A 17,981-nucleotide genomic window follows, 5' to 3' on the forward strand; every position below is an offset into this window, starting at 1 on the left:
CAGACACTGCAGCAAAAGAAAAAGACACAAATTTCATCATTTTCGTATGATCTTTCAACAGAATATACAATGAAAAAGCACCCATCAAAATCGTTGCAACAAGGAACCCACCATCCAGTGTCGTCTTTCCCACTTTTCTCATTCTTCCTATTTTCATCGTCTTTTTTTTTTTTTTTCTTTTTTCTTCTTCCTTTATTGTTCTAATATTAGAGATTATAAAAACATTATTAACGAGATTTTTCCACAATCTTCCATAGGGTCATTGTCGCACTTCAAAATAATAATAATAAAAAAGGCAATAGAAATTCACAAAAAATTCTATCAACCCATCAAAGATGTGGAATGGAACCTTACGTTATGTAGCCACGGCATCTAATGAAAACAACTAATTATATCACTGTCAGAAAAATCTTTATAAACAGAAATGTCTAGTCATGACAAATAGAATTATTAAAAGATTAAAAACAAATTTACAACCGAAAAAATCATAAGTTTTAAAATAGTTTTTCTTTATAATTTCCTCTTCGATTGGTTTAAATACATCTCAACTCATCATTATAATTTTTTTAAATTTTAATACAAAATATAATAAATAATTTAATTTTTTTAAATTTTAAAATAATAATAATTTTAAAAAATAATATTCTGACAATATTTTATCAACTCAATTCAACATCCAAACACAGCCTTAATGACCTAAAATTTCTCTCGAGTCCATTTCTAAGAGAATATTATCTTTAAAACTATATAAACAAAAAGAAAATCTAGAAAGAGATGTGATGATATGGTTTTTAAGATATTTATCTTTAAAAAAATGCTCTAATTACAAAAAATAAATATATATCATAAAAATAAATTAATATAATATATTAAATTATAAATTTAATTTTATTGTAAAATAAATCTAAGTATCATGTCAATTTATAAATTTACTCATATAAGATTTCCTTGATAACAGTAGAAGTTAGAACTACGATTAATCTATTGGATTCAATTGCCAATTGATTAGACATTAATAACTATAAGAATGAGTGATGCTTACGTGCCGTCCAACTTTGACGCATGCCCACTATCATAAAGTTATTTATTTTATTTTATTTTTTACATTTTTTAATATATTAAATATTTTTAAAAAATAAAAAATATACCAATACATTAAAAATTATTTTCTTAATCATTAAATAAAATAATAATAAAAAAATAAATAAGCGCTTGCGGTAAAAGAAGTAATGTTTTTCACAAGATCCTAAAAATGCTTTACCGAAGAATACGATCTATTATTAAATTACTAATGGCATTTTTCCCATCAACAATCACCACGCACATTCCACAGTCTCCAACCCCCACTCCACTACTGGGATTTGGAATCCGCCAGAGGGTGAGGTCCGAGGCAGGCCATCCTGATAAACCCACTCATCACAAACCACTTCCAATTTAGATAGAACAAGAGGATTAGAACCAAAAGAAAGAACCCAATAAATAAATAAATAAAAGGATAAAGAAAGGCTAAAATAATGGAGTAACAACGTCAGTTCAGCTTTAACTAAATGTCACATCATTATAGAATCATAACTTCTCCATAAGCCTGTCTGTTCCCACTCAGCCGAACCCACATCATTGTTCCCAAATCACATCAGAAACAACATGCTCTGCATTCATCCCCCAACAGACAAATCACATTTTAAGCACTACAGAAGGACGGACCCTCTTGCATTTTCCTAGAGGTGATTCGAAAGGACGGTACCCCAAAACATTTCAAACTCTACGGAAGGACCGTCTTGAACAGTACCCATAATGCCTCCCCTCCCCTTTTTATTCTTGTGCACAACTCCCTTGGCTTTAGCATTATTCTATTCAAAAAGGAAAAAAAGATGGAACATAGAATCTGGTTTTCATTCCAATCGAATACGGTTCTCTTGATGGGAAAAAAAAAAATGACAGAAATATATGCTGCCTAAAATTTGGAAGCCAAAAAGAAACACCCATACTGGGTTCATTCTTCTGAATGTAACCCAGACGGTTTCTCACCCTATCTAATTTCTGTTGTAATAAATGGCGTAAATGAATCTTTTTTCCCCCTTTTTTTCAAACTTCTCCCTTGCTTTCTTCCTTTGTTTGCCGTTACCTTCTTCTCACACTCAACCGCCAACAAAATCTGGACAGGCACTAGTTATTTACTAAAATCTGTTGTTAACTACCTCAGGGCTCGGTTAGAATGACTTCAATTTTGCTGAGCCACAAGATGATCAAGCTGCATTTGTTCGAGCCATGCTCCCAACACAGCATGATCAACCGATTCAATTTGCGAGGTCATAGTTGGACCCTCACCAGCCGATGCAGTAGCAGCAACATCAGGGGTTGCTAGCTTTTCTTTGATATCAGTTGGAGATTCTTTGACAAGCGATTGAACCCATGATAGATCCGGCTCCTCTCCATTGTTCCCAAGCTCAAATGAAGATGACCTGCGGAGCTTACCTAATTCGTCTGTACTAACAGCCCAATCCAGCTTACCATTTGAGGATCCCCACTTAGACCAAGAATTTACAGGGGATCCAACAATGGAAACAGAGTTTGAGCCAAGTTCTCGTGAGCTGAGGCTGCGAAACTGTTGCTGCTTCTCACGTTGAGCTAACATGGACACCCGAGAGCTCATTGGTGATATAGGTTCCACACTTCGGGGAGACATCCTCCCTGATGTCGGAACAGCAAAGGAGGACTGCAATAAATGATGATCAACATTTTTCGGGGAGTAGTTTGTATTGATCGGGGACAACATGCCCTGCTGCTGAAATTGATTAAGAACTGCTGATTTGTGTGTTGGGGAGAAAACAGCTGAAGCCAATGCTTGATCCGTATACCGAGGAGATGAACTCTCGGCAGAAAATAGATCATCAAGATTTGAAGGGGTTAGTGTTTTAAACCGACCAGAACGGTTCAGAGAATTAGAACTCATAGATGGTTGAGAGAAGCAAGAAAACTCATTTAAGAGCTGCTGTTGCTGCAAATCAAAATCTGGAAACATATCAAAGTCCTCTGCAGGAATGTCTCTTGCATTGAGGGAAGATCTCAGGCGACTGGACTGAACATTACTTCCTGGTAGATGCAAGGCTGGGACATTTGGTTGGGGCCAGGCAGAGTGTGACATGCCATTAGCAGATGGAGACATGGGTGGAGTGAATGGTGAAGGGGACATAACAGATACTGATGAAGGGGAGCCAGGTAGGAGGTTCATGGCTGCAGCAAAGTCCATGGCTGTGGCACCAGAAGTACTTGATCGCGGAGAGGGAACAGCAGAACCAGTAGATACATATAGTGGCCGGAGTTCCTCAGCAGTGTGGGCAAAAAAGCAGACTCTCCTTGCACAATTGGTACCGTCCTTGCAAATCCGGGTTCGATATTGAGCAGGGTGCAGCCAACACTCAAAAACACCATGAGCATATTCACACATATCCCCACGCCTGCAAGCCCCCTTTCGGAAATCAGGACAAGGGACGCAGCTGTAATGGAACTTCCTTGGATCCCTTCTTCGAGCATTTTCCCCTGGATGAACAAACGGGCACTCAGTCCAATCATGAGAGTAGGCACGCGAACAAGGCCGCACCTTGAATGAATACATTCGGAATTCATCAGTCGAATAGATGCTGTTCTTGATATCAGGGAGAGATGGGTCAACAGGGTATTCTTTCTTCTCTGACAAAGAAGATACAGGGAGATCACTAAAATTGATCTTTGTTGGTGAAGAAGTAAAATCTGCAGTGGACGGGGATCCATTCTCAGGGGACAAAGAAAGGGGTGGCGAACTCGAACTCAAAGTGCCTGTTACTATTGTCAGCTTGTGCTCAACATTAGAGCCGTCAGTTTTAAGGAGTTCTACAAGAGTCAATTTGACATCTTGGAGCTTTGGTGGAACAACAATAACATCAATTGGACAGTGGCCATTGGCATCTATTAAATTTGGATTAGCTCCTGATGCTAAAAGCAGTTTCACAGCATCAACAGCATTTACAGCTCCACCTGAGGCAGCACAGTGAAGGGCAGTACTTTTATCAAGTCCACAGGATCGATTTATATCAGCTTCGGACAGAGAAAGGATCAGCTTCATGACATCAATGCTTCCATATGTAGCAGCAACCATCAGAGGTGTTCTATGCTCATAAACCATCTGCTTTGAGCCCTTCTTACGACCATACCACAGACCAATCTCATCAATACCAGAAGGATCGCACTCAATCGATCTTTTGAAGCCTTCAATGTCATTGTTAGCAGCAAGTTCAAGCAAACTAGCAAAAGCATCTTCCGTTTCAACAGTCAAGTGGTTCATCATGTCTATGTTGGAGGGTCTACTTTTGACAATGGAAATAGAAGCTAATGTTGGGGACAAACTGAGTTTTAACCGCTCTGAAACACAGCACATACTTTCATTTGCTGGACGTCTGAAGCAAATAACAACAGTAAGGTTCAAGACTTGCAATCAGTATTAATTCAATCCAAAAAGCTTAGAAACATAATATAAATATCCCTCCACGAAATTGCCAGCACAAACCCCTTCCAAACAATATCTAGAAAAGTTATCAAAAAACTGAATCAGAATCACAAGAAACCAACAAAGGCAAATGTTTGGACTGTAATAGCTTCTGAGGGAGTACAAGAACGGACGACAAGCAGAAATTGATTTTAAATATTAAAATCAGGCAGAGATTAGGACTGAGTACAGGACAATGAAAATTTTTTTAACTATTAGGCAACATAAGCAATTTGTGAGTTAAACATATGAATCCCGGTTCTGGATTTTATATTTCTATTTGATCTAAATTCTCCAACCGATGACAAATAGTACACAAACTTAATTTCTTCGGTGCAGCCGACCTGGAATTATTGTTCTGTCCATGAGTCCAAAAGAAAGCATTTGAAGGAAAAAAAAAAAAAAGAGGAAACATGTTCTCTCTTCGGCTTCCAAGAATTGTAAGAAAAGTAAAGAAATTATTTTTTATTGGAATGAATAATACTTGGCGTTTTTCACTGTCAAGGACCCAAGACGAAGAACACTGTTCCTTGTTACTAAACTAAGCAACCCAAACAACGTAAGACATAGATTAATTTGCACGTCCAAACAGAGGTTAAAGAAAATCAAAAGCTTCAATCTTTCAATTCTGAAACTGCAAAAACAAAACAATCCATCAGACGGTGAGATCAAAGAAACAATTGAAGGGATGATCTTTCAAGAAATCTAAGAGTCATTATGTCCAGCAAAATGTTTATTAAAAGGAGAAATATTTCGGGAAAAAAAAAAGTAAAATTAACAATAATTAAAAGCATGTAAGAAACAACGACCACAATCATAGCAGCCAATATAATCACACAGACTTCCAAGGACCGTAGCACGGATCAGAGACACATGAACTCTGATTCAAACCAAACATTTACCTATTTTTAGCTAGGAATTTGAAAGCTTGCAAACACCAAAACTAGAAACTACTCGTGAAGACTATCTTCCTCCACGTGATCACACACTGGAACATACCACATGGGTTCGGACGGAGAGAGAGATCAAGCACAAATAAAACCAAGACAAGTCAACAATCAATTTGAGAGTGGAGAGGCACTGTGCTAAGACCGAATCTTACCAGATTTTTTCTTCCACTTAAGGAAGCGAAGCAAGCACCATGCAGTTGAGTCGTGAGGCAGATCTAAAAGCTTTGCAGCAAGAGTGACTGGACTCCGAGAAAATCTGTGGGGAAACTTATCTGAGCGACAAAGTTGTAAAGAAAAGCGAAAGAGGGACAGAGAGAGATGCTTGTTCTCCTTCTTCCATCCATTTACTATGTTCTGCTTTCTCATGGAAAATATAAATATATATTAATTAATAAATCGACTGCTTTAATTTTTTAATTATTTTTTAAATATATATATATATATATATATATATATATATATCGGGTGTTTTGAAATAATCGCCTATACTGTGAGAGCGATAGAAAATAAAATTCAAAATTCAAAAAAAGGCAAAACGCACTGAGCACGGATTTGAATATTCTCGGGCTGTACCTTGTGCTTTTACACTCAGCAATGGCATCGTGCCACGCAATACGATGATGGCAGAAAAGTCATTCTGACATCAGTTTTTTGGATAGACACGCCACAGTGTGCGGACGTGGCAAATATTCGTTGATCGATTGGTGCTCGAGCAGTAGAAAGAAAGTAGACGAATAGGACGCATTTGTAATAATTTAACCCAGTCTTCGGGGTCAAATTCTGTGGAAATTCAACCTAAAGAATGTTAAATTCCGAAAGGTAGAAATCTAGTGCATCCTCCTCACAAGTCCAAAATGCAACCTAATCTCCCTGGCTCCAATTTATTGCAGGTCACTGCTCGCTAAAACCAATAGATCGTCTACACGTTGATGAAGCTCGTTGTTCTGCTCAACAGGTGAAATCTACCCAGCGTAAACGCACTTTAGAAGTGTCCCTGGGAAACTGGATTGGGAAGTGCAAGGGTACGGGATGACTTCCTGGTTAAGTTAATGATCGGGTTGAGTGACCGGGCCGAGCCGGTGAGAGTGCGCTCGTCTGCGTGGTCGAATAGACTGGATTGGAAGAAGGTGCTGGCGTCCACCAATCAGAGACATCGGAACTGCTTGTTTTAGAATGAAATAAGGTGAAAATTTTATAAATTATAATTAAATAATTTAAATTAATATTTTTAAAATTTTTAAAATTAAAAAAAATTAAATAAAAATATTATAAAGTAAAAATATTATTAGAATATAATTATATAATATTATTTGAGTTTCAAAATTTAAAAAAATTGAATTATTTTTATTTTTTAATTAAAAGTTTAAGAAAGATATAATGATTAATTTAAAAATTTTGTATTTAAATTATATTTTAAGAGAAAATGAGATAAGATGAAATGACACAAATGAGAATTTTAAAATAATATCCATTTCCAAACGAGCCTTAATTGCACAGGATTGAGCCTGAGATCTTCCGGTTTGTATTCGTAATTCATCTTAACTCATCTCATTACTATTCATTAACTTTAACTCACAAATCTTATTATTATTAACAACTCACCTCAACTCATCTCAACTCATTTTCGAATTCAAATAACATATCAATTCTAGTTAATTGCGGCGTCAAATCACATTAAAACACACCTATGATGAATATTATTTTTCTGAAAGATAATATATTATGTGATGTGATAAAAAAAAAATTAACCATGAATAGTGTTATATTTTTAATAGATAATAAAAATTGTAAAAAAATTGTAATTATATAATTATATGATGAATAGTGTTACATTTTTAATATAAAATATAATTATATAAAAATTGTAAAAAATAATTCAAATGTAGCGTTATTCTATTTTCGTCTCATTTATATGATACGGTGGAAATGCGATGCAATTCATTAACTTATAAATTTCCTATTTATGTTAATATAATATAAGATGAGATAGCAGTATTTATTATAACTTTAAATAAAAACCTTTGAACTTTATTTTTTAAAATAAAATCAAATATGCAGAAAAAGAAATAAAAAATTGGAAAGAAAAAACCTTTTGCAGCCGCCCCAGTTGACTAAAACAGAAAGTGAAAGAGAATATATTGTACTTAAATATACAGGTATTTGTGTGTTACACTCGGACAGGAGACTTGGGCCTGAGCGATGATTATGACTTGTTTGGAGAATAAGATGATACGAAAATAAGTAAATAATAGTAAAATAATTTATGAATAATAGTGAAATAATTTGAGTTATGCTATTTTGTAGAGTTTTGGAAAATGCTGGAGAATATTTTGAATAAAAATATTATAAAGTAAAAATATCGTTAGAGTATTGTTTTTTAATATTATTTTTATTTTAGTATTTAAAAAAATTGAATTATTTTTTATATTTATTTGAAAATTTAGAAAAATTATGATGATTAGATAAAAAAAGTTAAAAATTTGAAATTGAAAAGTATATATTTGAATAGTGTTTAAATATTTATATATATGATAAAATGAGATGAAATAATTTCAACATCCAAACAACCCTTAGGGCCTAGTTTGGCTTCACAAGCATTTCAAATCATCTCATCTTATCTCGACATCTAAATACCATTCAAATACAAATATTTTTCAATTTCAAATTTTCATATAATTATTACCAAATCATTCTTACTTTTTCAAATTTTTAAACAAAACATAAAAAATAATTTAATTTTTTTAAATTTCAAAATAAAAATTATATTATAATTTTTTTATTAAACTTTTTCTTTCTAATTCTCATAAAAATTTAACTCAAAATATTTCATTATTATTTATAAACTATCTTACCATTATTTATAAATTTTTTACCTTAATTTATCTTGTCACATGTGTAACAAAACGAGATCGAGTGAGGACTGTTGGAATGTAGAGAGAATAGGCTAATCCGAGACCCCTGTTTTTCAACATTTCAGCTTCTCTTGGCTGACAAGTGTGTCTTCCACACAGATATGGACATTTGACGTGATTTCTCTTTCGCTACCTTTTTATTTTATTTGTTAATATTTACTATAATAGAGCTTTTATTTCAGCAGTTTTTTTTTTTCATTTTATATTTATTTTTATGCAAATCATGATTAAAAAAAAAAATTAACTGTAGTGACAAAGAGAAAAACAAACAAGGGCGAGGTTTTATATAGAAGATTTTTTTAAGATATAAGTCTAAAAATTTTCAGAAATTTATGGGAGATAGCATCTTAGCCTTTTAAAAAAAAAAATGGACGGTGAATATAAAGATTAAAGAATATGTTTTGACTGTAAAATAAATAATTATATTTATATTAAAATTTGAAAAAATCATGAGATTAAGTACTATAGAGCTATTTGTAATACAGTCTGATAGAGCCAAAGGTCTATAGCCTGATTAACATAAACTTCTAACCTCTAAAATTGAAGTTTTGGATTCAAAACTCCCTCTACAAAAAAAAAAAAAAAAAAAAAAAAAAAAAACTGTAGTGGATTGTTATTATGTATAAATAAAGAGTTGAGGGAAAATGAAAAATAACAAAAAGTCAAATTTAAGGACCATGCCTGGAAGAAAATAGAGAAAATATCATTAGATTTAGGACTTGATCCTTTAGAATTTTTGTTTTTATCGAACTCTAATTTAGAGAGAAATAGGCGTACTCAAGTGAATTTTTTAAATAATATTAAATATTTAATTAATATTATAAAATATACTCAATGTATTTATTTCTTTCTCATTGTAAGTTATAGATATTTTCAACAACAAAAGTCATATAACTTTCTGCAATAAAATTATTCAAAAGCCTTTTTACAAAAATAAAAATGCAGTATTTATACAAGCAGTGGTCTTTAACCAATTATAAACGAAATTGAAGTGGCTAAAGCCCAACTATATCATGAAATCCAAGCATCAGACCAACTACATTCTACACTCACTTATAAAAGAGTAAGCCCATATATGACTAAACCAACTTGGGTAAGAATAATGATTAATACTGTTCGGAGAAAATAATAAAGAAATGATTTATATAAAGTTTAAAATATTGTTATCATCATATTTTAAATTTAAATTAATATTATTTTTAATAAAATTTAATTTCTGATTAATTATATTAAATAAATATATATATTAATACGTAAAATCGTTTACCATTAAATTTTTCCTTTCGAGAAATGGAATCCAAAGGTTAGTAACGAGGTGTCGATGGTGGAAAAGCTAAAGACGACGAAATAATTATTACGGTAGTAATGGATGACAGATAAATAGATCACATGAGATGCAGTGACCTGACCTCCACCTAAAATCATCACAATTTTTTGTGACATTCATCGATATAATACATAAGAGTTGTTGTTTATTACTTGAAAGCCGTACGTGGGACCCAATAAGACGTTCTTCGTTTCCCTGATTACCAACTTTGCCATATCTTTCCTGCAAAATTTTCCCAAATTAAGTAAAATATTTTATAACATACAAGTTTTTGTTGTCCTATCTGACAAAAATAAATTGCATTAACATGTCACTTTTATGAGGAATTATATTTAGTAACTATTTGGACAGTGAGATTTTTTTTTAGTATAATATTGTTAAAATATTATTTTTTAATATTATTATAATTTTAAAAATTTTAAAAATTGAATTATTTATTATATTTTATATATAAATTTAAAAAAATTATAATAATAAGATAAAATAGATTAAAAACGATTTTTTACAGTTTTAAGATTTACATAAGTTTTTTTAAATATTTTTATAAGAAATAATATTTTTTTTAATAAGGGAGCAGTTGAAAAAGAAATTGTTTATGAATCAGCTTTAAATACATATTTCAGCTTTTGTTTAATCGTCCGCATGGGTATGAATTAGCAAGTAGGCGTAGGGTCCACTGCAATCGAGAACTCGAGAGAAGGAAAAGCTACTTTCTTGCGTTGCATGCACCGCAACATGCCTTTTGTATAGTTTAATTTATGTGCCTTTCAAAAAAGAGAGAGAGGAGAGAATCTCTCTTCCACCTCACACTTTTATTGATGATGATACCTTTGAGAATTATCTTCTCGTTTCGTAAAAATTACTTCATTTTAATAATAACCATGCTTTTCAAATATTTCTTTCGAAGATAGCTGGGATTTCTCCAGTAATCTGTTTCAGCAGTCATGTGGTGTGGATGTGTTTGGTCGGAACACTGTGTATGTAACCCATTAATCAAGTACTAATTATTATATCTCTTATTATTAGTTTCTATCGCTTGAGGAATCTATATTTCAGGAAAAACCATTGTGGTAAGAAATACCATTGTACAGGAAAGCTTTACTTTCTATAAGGTGTGTAGGAATTTTTAATTTTAATGTTTTTTTTTTTTTTTAATTGGCAAAAGCATAGGAAACTGGAGGTAAAGGTGTTTTGGACCTTTTGGTGGAGCCGGAGTCCATGTTCCTTCGTCCGACGGTCTCAAAATTCGAGGCGGTCTCTTGTCTAGAAGCTTATCTCAGTGTAAACTTTCAATTAATAATGTCACCTGATGGAAAAAAATTTTGAAAATCTAAAAAGGAAGCAAGCAAAGACCGTTTCAAGAATCAAAACCCTTTCCCTTTTCTGTGACCCAAGACTTGCTTGCTTTCACACAGTGCCCATACGTCCTGTACTGTAACTCCAACCTCCCCGGCGACTCTTCTCCTCTGTCTCTCACAGCTGGTATGCCTGCAATATCGCTGAAAAGGGCCGGTACCCTTTTGAGCCTTGAAAGCGATTGCATTGCCTGAGTGTGCATCCCATTGGCCTAATTTTTGGGTCCCATGTGTACATCAAAGTTCTTCGACTGCAATCCCAGACCCATTATTTTCAATCCCATCCCCACTTTTCTTTAGAAAGTAAAAAAGAAAAAAAAAAAAAAAAAATACACCCTTTTCCTTGTTCCTTCCTTTACAGCCCAATTTTTACTCTGTAACCCCAGTCCTCACTTGAGTAGGTTATATGCTATTCAAATCATCGCTCATTGGTTTCGCATGTCAAATATAATGCTATGGGCCCAAAGGTGAGAGCTTTGGATAATTTTGCCTTTTGCGAGAGTCATGGTGGTGGCATTTCCCGGCGGCCCTCTTGAATTTCTGGGACTCTGACTATCTTTTCAGGTACCAAACTCTGAATATTTTTAGTTTCCTGTTGAATCAGCAGTTTGGTTCATCCTGAGTGTTGTTTGTCTGAGACTGAAACTTGGAAAAACTGCCACCTCGTCGTACCTAATAAATGTTGAAATGTGGTTCAACGTGTTTGATTTTGTACCCATAATTTATGCTAGAAGTGGTGGTTATCTTGAACTCTTGTTCCCTCATATTCTGCATGATGCTCTGCGTCGGAAATCTGAGCTCTTCCTACTTTGTGCTTATTTTGAAATTAGGTTCAATTAGCTGTAACATAGTCTAAATGAACTATGAATAACATAGTCTAAATGAACTATGAAGAGCAGTGAAACTGATCGTTCTGTTTATTTTCTGCATCTCTAAGCATATTCAGATATGCTTAAACGGGACATGTCTCCACTTGACTCGCCTTTCCTGCTATGTTTCTCTATTGGGCTTTCGCTACTTACTGTTGTGGTTGGGCAAATTCCCTTGGGTTCAAACCTTTCTGTAGCTGAGAATAACTTTTGGGTCTCATCCAACGGTGATTTTGCGCTTGGATTCTTTGACCTCCCGGATCAACCTAATCAATACAGCATAGGGATCTGTTTCAAGTCGGATTCTATTCCGGTTGCAGAAAGGAAGGTTATCTGGGTTGCTGGCGTTGATGTCACAGTCGGTAACAAGTCTTATTTTCAGCTTAGCCAGAATGGAGAACTGTTTTTGTTTGATTCAGTTAAGGGAATGGCTGTTTGGACCAGCCAAACAAGCATGTTATCAGTTGTTTCAGCTGTTCTTCGTGATGATGGAAATCTTGTTCTGTTGAACAGCGAGAAAGATGTCCGCTGGCAAAGTTTCGATACTCCATCCGACACTCTTCTTCCAGGACAGACATTATCTGTTTTTCAAACACTTCGAGCTGCAAGCAGAAATTCAACGTCTAGTTACTTCAGTCTTTATGTAAATGCTTCTGGCCAGCTACAATTAAGGTGGGAAAGTCATGTTATCTACTGGACAGGTGGAAGCCCCATTAGTTCAAATGTCACTGCTTCCCTGACCTCTAGCGGAGCGCTGCAACTCCGCGACCATAGACTGAAACTTGTTTGGTCAGTGTTTGGACAAGATCACAATGACTCTGTAAAATACCGGTTTCTTCGGTTGGATGTTGATGGTAATCTCCGGTTATACTCATGGGCAGAAGCATCACATGCTTGGAGATCGGTCTGGCAAGCTGTTGAGAACCAGTGCAACGTATTTGCAACATGTGGACAGCGTGGTATCTGTGCCCTCACTTCAACGGGGTCCTCTGACTGTAAATGTCCATTTAAAGTTACAACAGACTATAACTCAAAATGTTTAGTTCCATATCAGCAGTGTCAATCAAATTCCAATATGATGGTGTATAAGCACACCAATCTATATGGGATATACCCACCAGAAGATTCAGTTATCCTAACTAGTTTACAGCAATGTGAAAACTTCTGCGTTAATGATCCACACTGTACAGTTGCAACATTCACAAATGATGGATCAGGAGAATGCCGACTGAAGAGAACTCAGTATGTCACTGGTTATTCGGACGCCTCTGTACGCTCAATATCTTTTGTCAAGAGATGTTCAGATCCTTTAGCTGTTAATCCCAATCTCAACGTAGTCTCCCCTGCTCATTCTCCACCCATACAGTCTTATAAGCATTGCATTCCTTGTCTAATTGGAGTGTCCTCAGGCACATTGGCTGTGTTTTTTGTATTTCAGTTGGTATTTGGTTTCTTCATCTACAAAAGAAGAACTGCAATTCGGAAGAGAGTATTATTAGCTTACACAGGCCATAACTCAAAGGGGTTAATTGTGTTATCCTTCTCTGAACTCAAGGACCTTACAGGGAATTTCAAGTGCCAAATGGGACCAAAGATGTTCAAAGGCACGCTACCGAACAACCAACCCGTTGCAATCAAAGACCTGAAAGGTAACATAGAAGAAAGAAAGTTCCGTAGTGTAGTATCAAAAATTGGAAATATTCACCACAAAAATCTTGTGAAGTTGGAGGGCTATTGTTGTGAATTAAGTCACAGACTTTTGGTTTATGAGTATGTAAAGAATGGTTCTGTGGAGAGATACATTGAAGATTCTAAATTGAGTAAGAGGCTGGATTGGAGAAAGAGGATTGACATATGCTTAAGTGTGGCAAGGGCTGTTTGTTATTTGCACGCAGGGTGTAGGGAGTTTGTAAGCCATGGGAATTTGAAGTGTGAAAACGTTGTCTTAGATGAAAATCTAGAGGCTAAGGTGACTGAATTTGGTCTTTGGAGAGTAAATGGTGAGGCATCAAACCATGAATTTTCTGCAGAAAAGGATGTGAAGGATTTTGGTGAGATGGTATTGAGATTGGTCAGTGGGTGTCGAGCGGTTGAGAACCTTGGTGAGTGGGCCTATAAGGAATGGATGGAGGGACAGGCAGAGAATGTAGTAGATAAAGCTATTGATAGTGGGGCAAATTTGGAGGAGCTGGAGCGTGCATTGAGAGTTGCATTTTGGTGTCTTCAAAGCAACGAATTTATGAGACCTTCTATGGGAGAGGTGGTTAAGGTATTAGAAGGCACATTGACAGTTGATCCCCCACCACCTCCTTTTTTCCGGAGGCCAGTCGAAGTAGAAGAAGATTCATCAGAGTAATGCTTGGAATAAAAAGAATTTCAGTTGACTTTAGTGGATTGTTTGTTATGTTCTTTTTTTCCTTTCATTGACCATGTACAGTAGGACTAACAATGCAGGATGATGACAATCTGTTTGAGACAGGCATCCCTAGTCCCCCCACCCCCCTGCCCTTCGTCCCAACTGATGTGAGGCTTTAAGATATTGCGAAGAAAATAATGTACTTAATGAGATCTTTGAGCACCCTTTCATGACTTTGATATCTTTTACGTGATTTTTCTTCATGCAAATCGGTTGGATATTCCAGGTAGAGTTCTTTCTTAGTTTTTGATTTCTTGGGGTTTCTGTCTAATATGGCTCTGTTTGGTGGTGGAGATTATCCAGAGGTAATCTAAGCTTTTAAAAAGCAGAAACTAGCTGCAGTTAACCTACGACTGTAGCAGCCCTTGTCAATTTTGTGAAGCTGACGAACTTTGAAGATGGCTTCTGGAAAGTATGCGCTCTAAATGTATTAATGGAACAACATTAGGGGCGATTCCCTTGGTTGCCATTCATGGAACTTACTTTTTTTATTCGAAAAGTGTTTCATTTTATTTTATCATTATAAATTTTCACGCAAAATATAATAAACAATTCAATTTTTTTAAATTTCAATTCAATTTTTTTAAGTCTCAAAATAATAATAATATTAAAAAATAATATTTTTTTCAACTTACATCTAAAATTATTTCATTTCATTTCTCAACCCAAATAAGCCCCAAGTATTTTGGTTGGAACGTGGGTAACATACATGGAACTTCAATTCAATGTCTGCTATGATGGGAAATTAGGAATATTAGCAACTCTGGTCATTAAATTCAAAAAGGTTTTTTTTTTTTTTTTTTAACCTTTCATTCCAAACCAAATCATTAAAAATAAAGCAATAAAAGAGAGTAATATTACATAATTTCATGGAGATCATGAAGTCATTTGGTGAACCCAAAATGATTTCACCGTATAATAAATAAGCATATCTGCGATTCTTCCAATATGCTTTCATGATTATTCCAGAAAACACACTTTTTCTTTAAATGTAAAAAGTTATCCACCGAAACAGGGTAGAATGAAAAACATTAAATAAGGTGATGCCAAAATATAGCTTTTAATAAATGAATATTCTTGCAATTGGGTGTAAGACTGACATTGTATATATGAAAAATTCTACTTGTTATCTTCATATCATATTATACATAATTTTAAAATTTTAATTTTTTTTTACATGATATATGGATAATGTGTAAAATAACTCAATTAATATAGGAAAAATTTTACACTAAAAAATTTTAAAAATATTAAAAATAAGTGTGATATATAGTGTGTGAAGATGATTATAAACAAAATTAGAGAGAGAGAGAGGGTGCTTCATGGGCTTGTGGTACTATATTCCTCCCAGTGGGCTCTGCAGTATTTTGTGTGTTTTTTTTTTTTTTTTAAATCGCCGATCATCATTGTGCCTTCCAAAGTTGAACACCTCCTACCTCTATTTTATATAAAGATTGGGAAAAAGCTACCGGCTATAGCAGGACTCTTTATGTATGTTAATTAGCAGATTTACTTTTGCTTTTGGCAGATTCCACTCTCTTTTGATTGGTTATTCGTAAATTCACATGATTTATGCAGCTAAGGATCATATATATAATTAGGTGAATTACGAAAAAAGATATTAAATAAGAGAGATATACATTTAAAATGAATTTTATCATATTTATAATGAGCATGTATCTTTCTTATTTGAGGCTTAATTAATTTAAATAAAAACTCCAAAAAATCTTGATCACAGAATACGCACCCAGCAGCACCTTTTAAGACCGGATCGAGTAGATTATCCATAACAGGTAGACCAAATTGCATGTGGGCGGTGGGTGCTATCAAGTCTATAGGAGAGAGGAGACATGAAACTTACATATATCTAACCCTATCAAGATATAGAAAATATATTTAAATGGCAACTCTCTCTCTCTCTCTCTCTCTCTCTCTCTCTATACAGTGCATGCAATCATATAAACTTCCAAGAAATAGAATGGGGGGTGGTTTGATTTACGATGTACGTGTATAACTTCCGTTATTTCTGTGTCCAAAACGCTTTCAATCTTATCAGGATTTGGTAGAGCTTTTGAATAAAATTTATCTTCTAGTGGTAGTAGTTGTAGTTATGATCGATCTCGCGTATAGCTAGTACTATATATTTGCATGCATTTACTTTATTTTATAGATGTTAGAAAGTACTACTTTTGAATCCCTCCTATTGCTTTCCATGGAAGATCTGAAATAGTTAAATGGGTGTTTTGGAAGTTTTTTTTGTTGCTGATTCCGTCAGCTTTCAAGTGTTAGTGACTTGGTGGTGTCTGTGCTTGCACTAGTTGAGTTTTAGTGGAATCCAAAAAAGGGGCCATTTTCTATATCAACTTTAGGATAGTAGGTTGTACTTTTCAACTTTTCTTCTGATAAATCTGAAGCACCAGTTTCATATATCCAACACTTCCAATGGCACGGCTATCTGCCTCAAGCAGCTGCACTCCGGCCTTGTTCAAGTGCGAGGAAACCATATCAAAAGGCCAAGAAAGTACATCAATGGCGGCCTTGCCTTGTGCTTGCATGAGTAGTACTAGTACTAGTACTCCTGCTTCAAGCTTCAAAGAATCATGGAACTGCATGATGATCAACAGCCATGAGCAGGATGAGAATAGTGATCAAGATATAGTGGCCATTAATGGCTGCTCCACACCAAAGGCTCGAAGATTCAGAATACCCGATATCTCCTCATCGTGTCCACCTGCTCCAAAGAAGAGAAGAGTAACTTCAAGCTACGTTTCAAATAGATCTCCTATAGCATTTTATGCTCCTCCCGATATAGAGCTTTTCTTCTTCTTAGCATTTCAGAACATCCCGGCGTGAGTTGCACTGCAGAAAATCTGACAATCGATATTGGACGTTATGACTTTGGAGGTGACTCATCATGATGATCTAGAACTTAATATTGCAACGTACGGCCTCAGTGTTCTGTTCTGAAAGATGCTCATCTTTTGAATTATTAATGGCAAATGCATGCAGTTTTTAATTAGCTCTATGATCTTTTGTTTCCTTACTAGAAATTATATGTGTTTGATCTGTATGCATGCCCATGCTTCGTTGGAGTTTTTTTCGAGAGTACTTACTTCAGTTTGTATGTGTTTGTTATATGCATTTTCTGCATTATGTGTCATATTTCATACTTAGCAATAAGAGTTGTGTATGAGCTTTAACATTAGCAATGAAAAGTTCTTGCTGTATCTAATATTGAAATTTCAATTGTATCAATCAACTAATTCTTTTTAAATAGAGTAATGCTACGTACAATTATAGAGTACGCAAGCGCCGCACAATCATTTTGAAAAATAGCGAAGTCTATTATTAAAAAAATAATTTTTTTCATGTGAATCTTATATTTACTCACTCTTTTCAAAACAATTGCATGACGCTTGCTCACCTCGACTGCAAATATCATTTCTTTTTAAAATATAGGTCAATATGTGATTTGGGTCTCCCTTAGAGCGTTGTTACATCATAAATCTAACATTTTATTTTGAAAACTTTGACCTCGGATATCTAAAAAGTAGCTTAAATATTTATAGGTTTAGTATAACTCAGTTTGGATATCAAAATCCTCTCAATTCATCTCATCATTACTATTTT

At 34.5% G+C, this 17,981-nt stretch overlaps 2 protein-coding genes across 4 annotated transcripts; one reads left to right on the forward strand and one right to left on the reverse strand.

Annotated features, from left to right (window-relative positions):
• Positions 1-1,874: 1,874 nt before the first annotated feature.
• Positions 1,875-5,840, reverse strand: LOC121264751 (zinc finger CCCH domain-containing protein 30-like). The gene is made up of 2 exons (XM_041168053.1): positions 5,625-5,840; positions 1,875-4,433 (listed from the first exon to the last, which is right to left on the reverse strand). Exon 2 carries the CDS (start codon positions 4,412-4,414, stop codon positions 2,222-2,224), a length of 2,193 nt encoding a protein of 730 aa, XP_041023987.1. The 5' UTR covers positions 4,415-4,433; positions 5,625-5,840; the 3' UTR covers positions 1,875-2,221.
• A 4,602-nt stretch (positions 5,841-10,442) lies between these two features.
• On the forward strand, positions 10,443-14,524 carry LOC121266118 (G-type lectin S-receptor-like serine/threonine-protein kinase SD3-1). 3 transcript variants are annotated; one of them, XM_041169846.1, is made up of 2 exons: positions 10,443-10,688; positions 12,013-14,524. In XM_041169846.1, exons 1-2 carry the CDS (start codon positions 10,667-10,669, stop codon positions 14,289-14,291), a joined length of 2,301 nt encoding a protein of 766 aa, XP_041025780.1. In that variant the 5' UTR covers positions 10,443-10,666; the 3' UTR covers positions 14,292-14,524. The 3 variants fall into 3 exon arrangements, with proteins under 3 accessions (XP_041025780.1, XP_041025781.1, XP_041025782.1); XM_041169847.1 differs by lacking the exon at positions 10,443-10,688 and adding an exon at positions 10,735-11,630 and having other exon boundaries at positions 12,004-14,524; XM_041169848.1 differs by lacking the exon at positions 10,443-10,688 and adding an exon at positions 10,735-11,630.
• The last annotated feature ends 3,457 nt before the right edge of the window (positions 14,525-17,981 follow it).

Source organism: Juglans microcarpa x Juglans regia, chromosome 5D, assembly GCF_004785595.1.
Source record: "Juglans microcarpa x Juglans regia isolate MS1-56 chromosome 5D, Jm3101_v1.0, whole genome shotgun sequence".
Taxonomy (NCBI): Eukaryota; Viridiplantae; Streptophyta; class Magnoliopsida; order Fagales; family Juglandaceae; genus Juglans; species Juglans microcarpa x Juglans regia.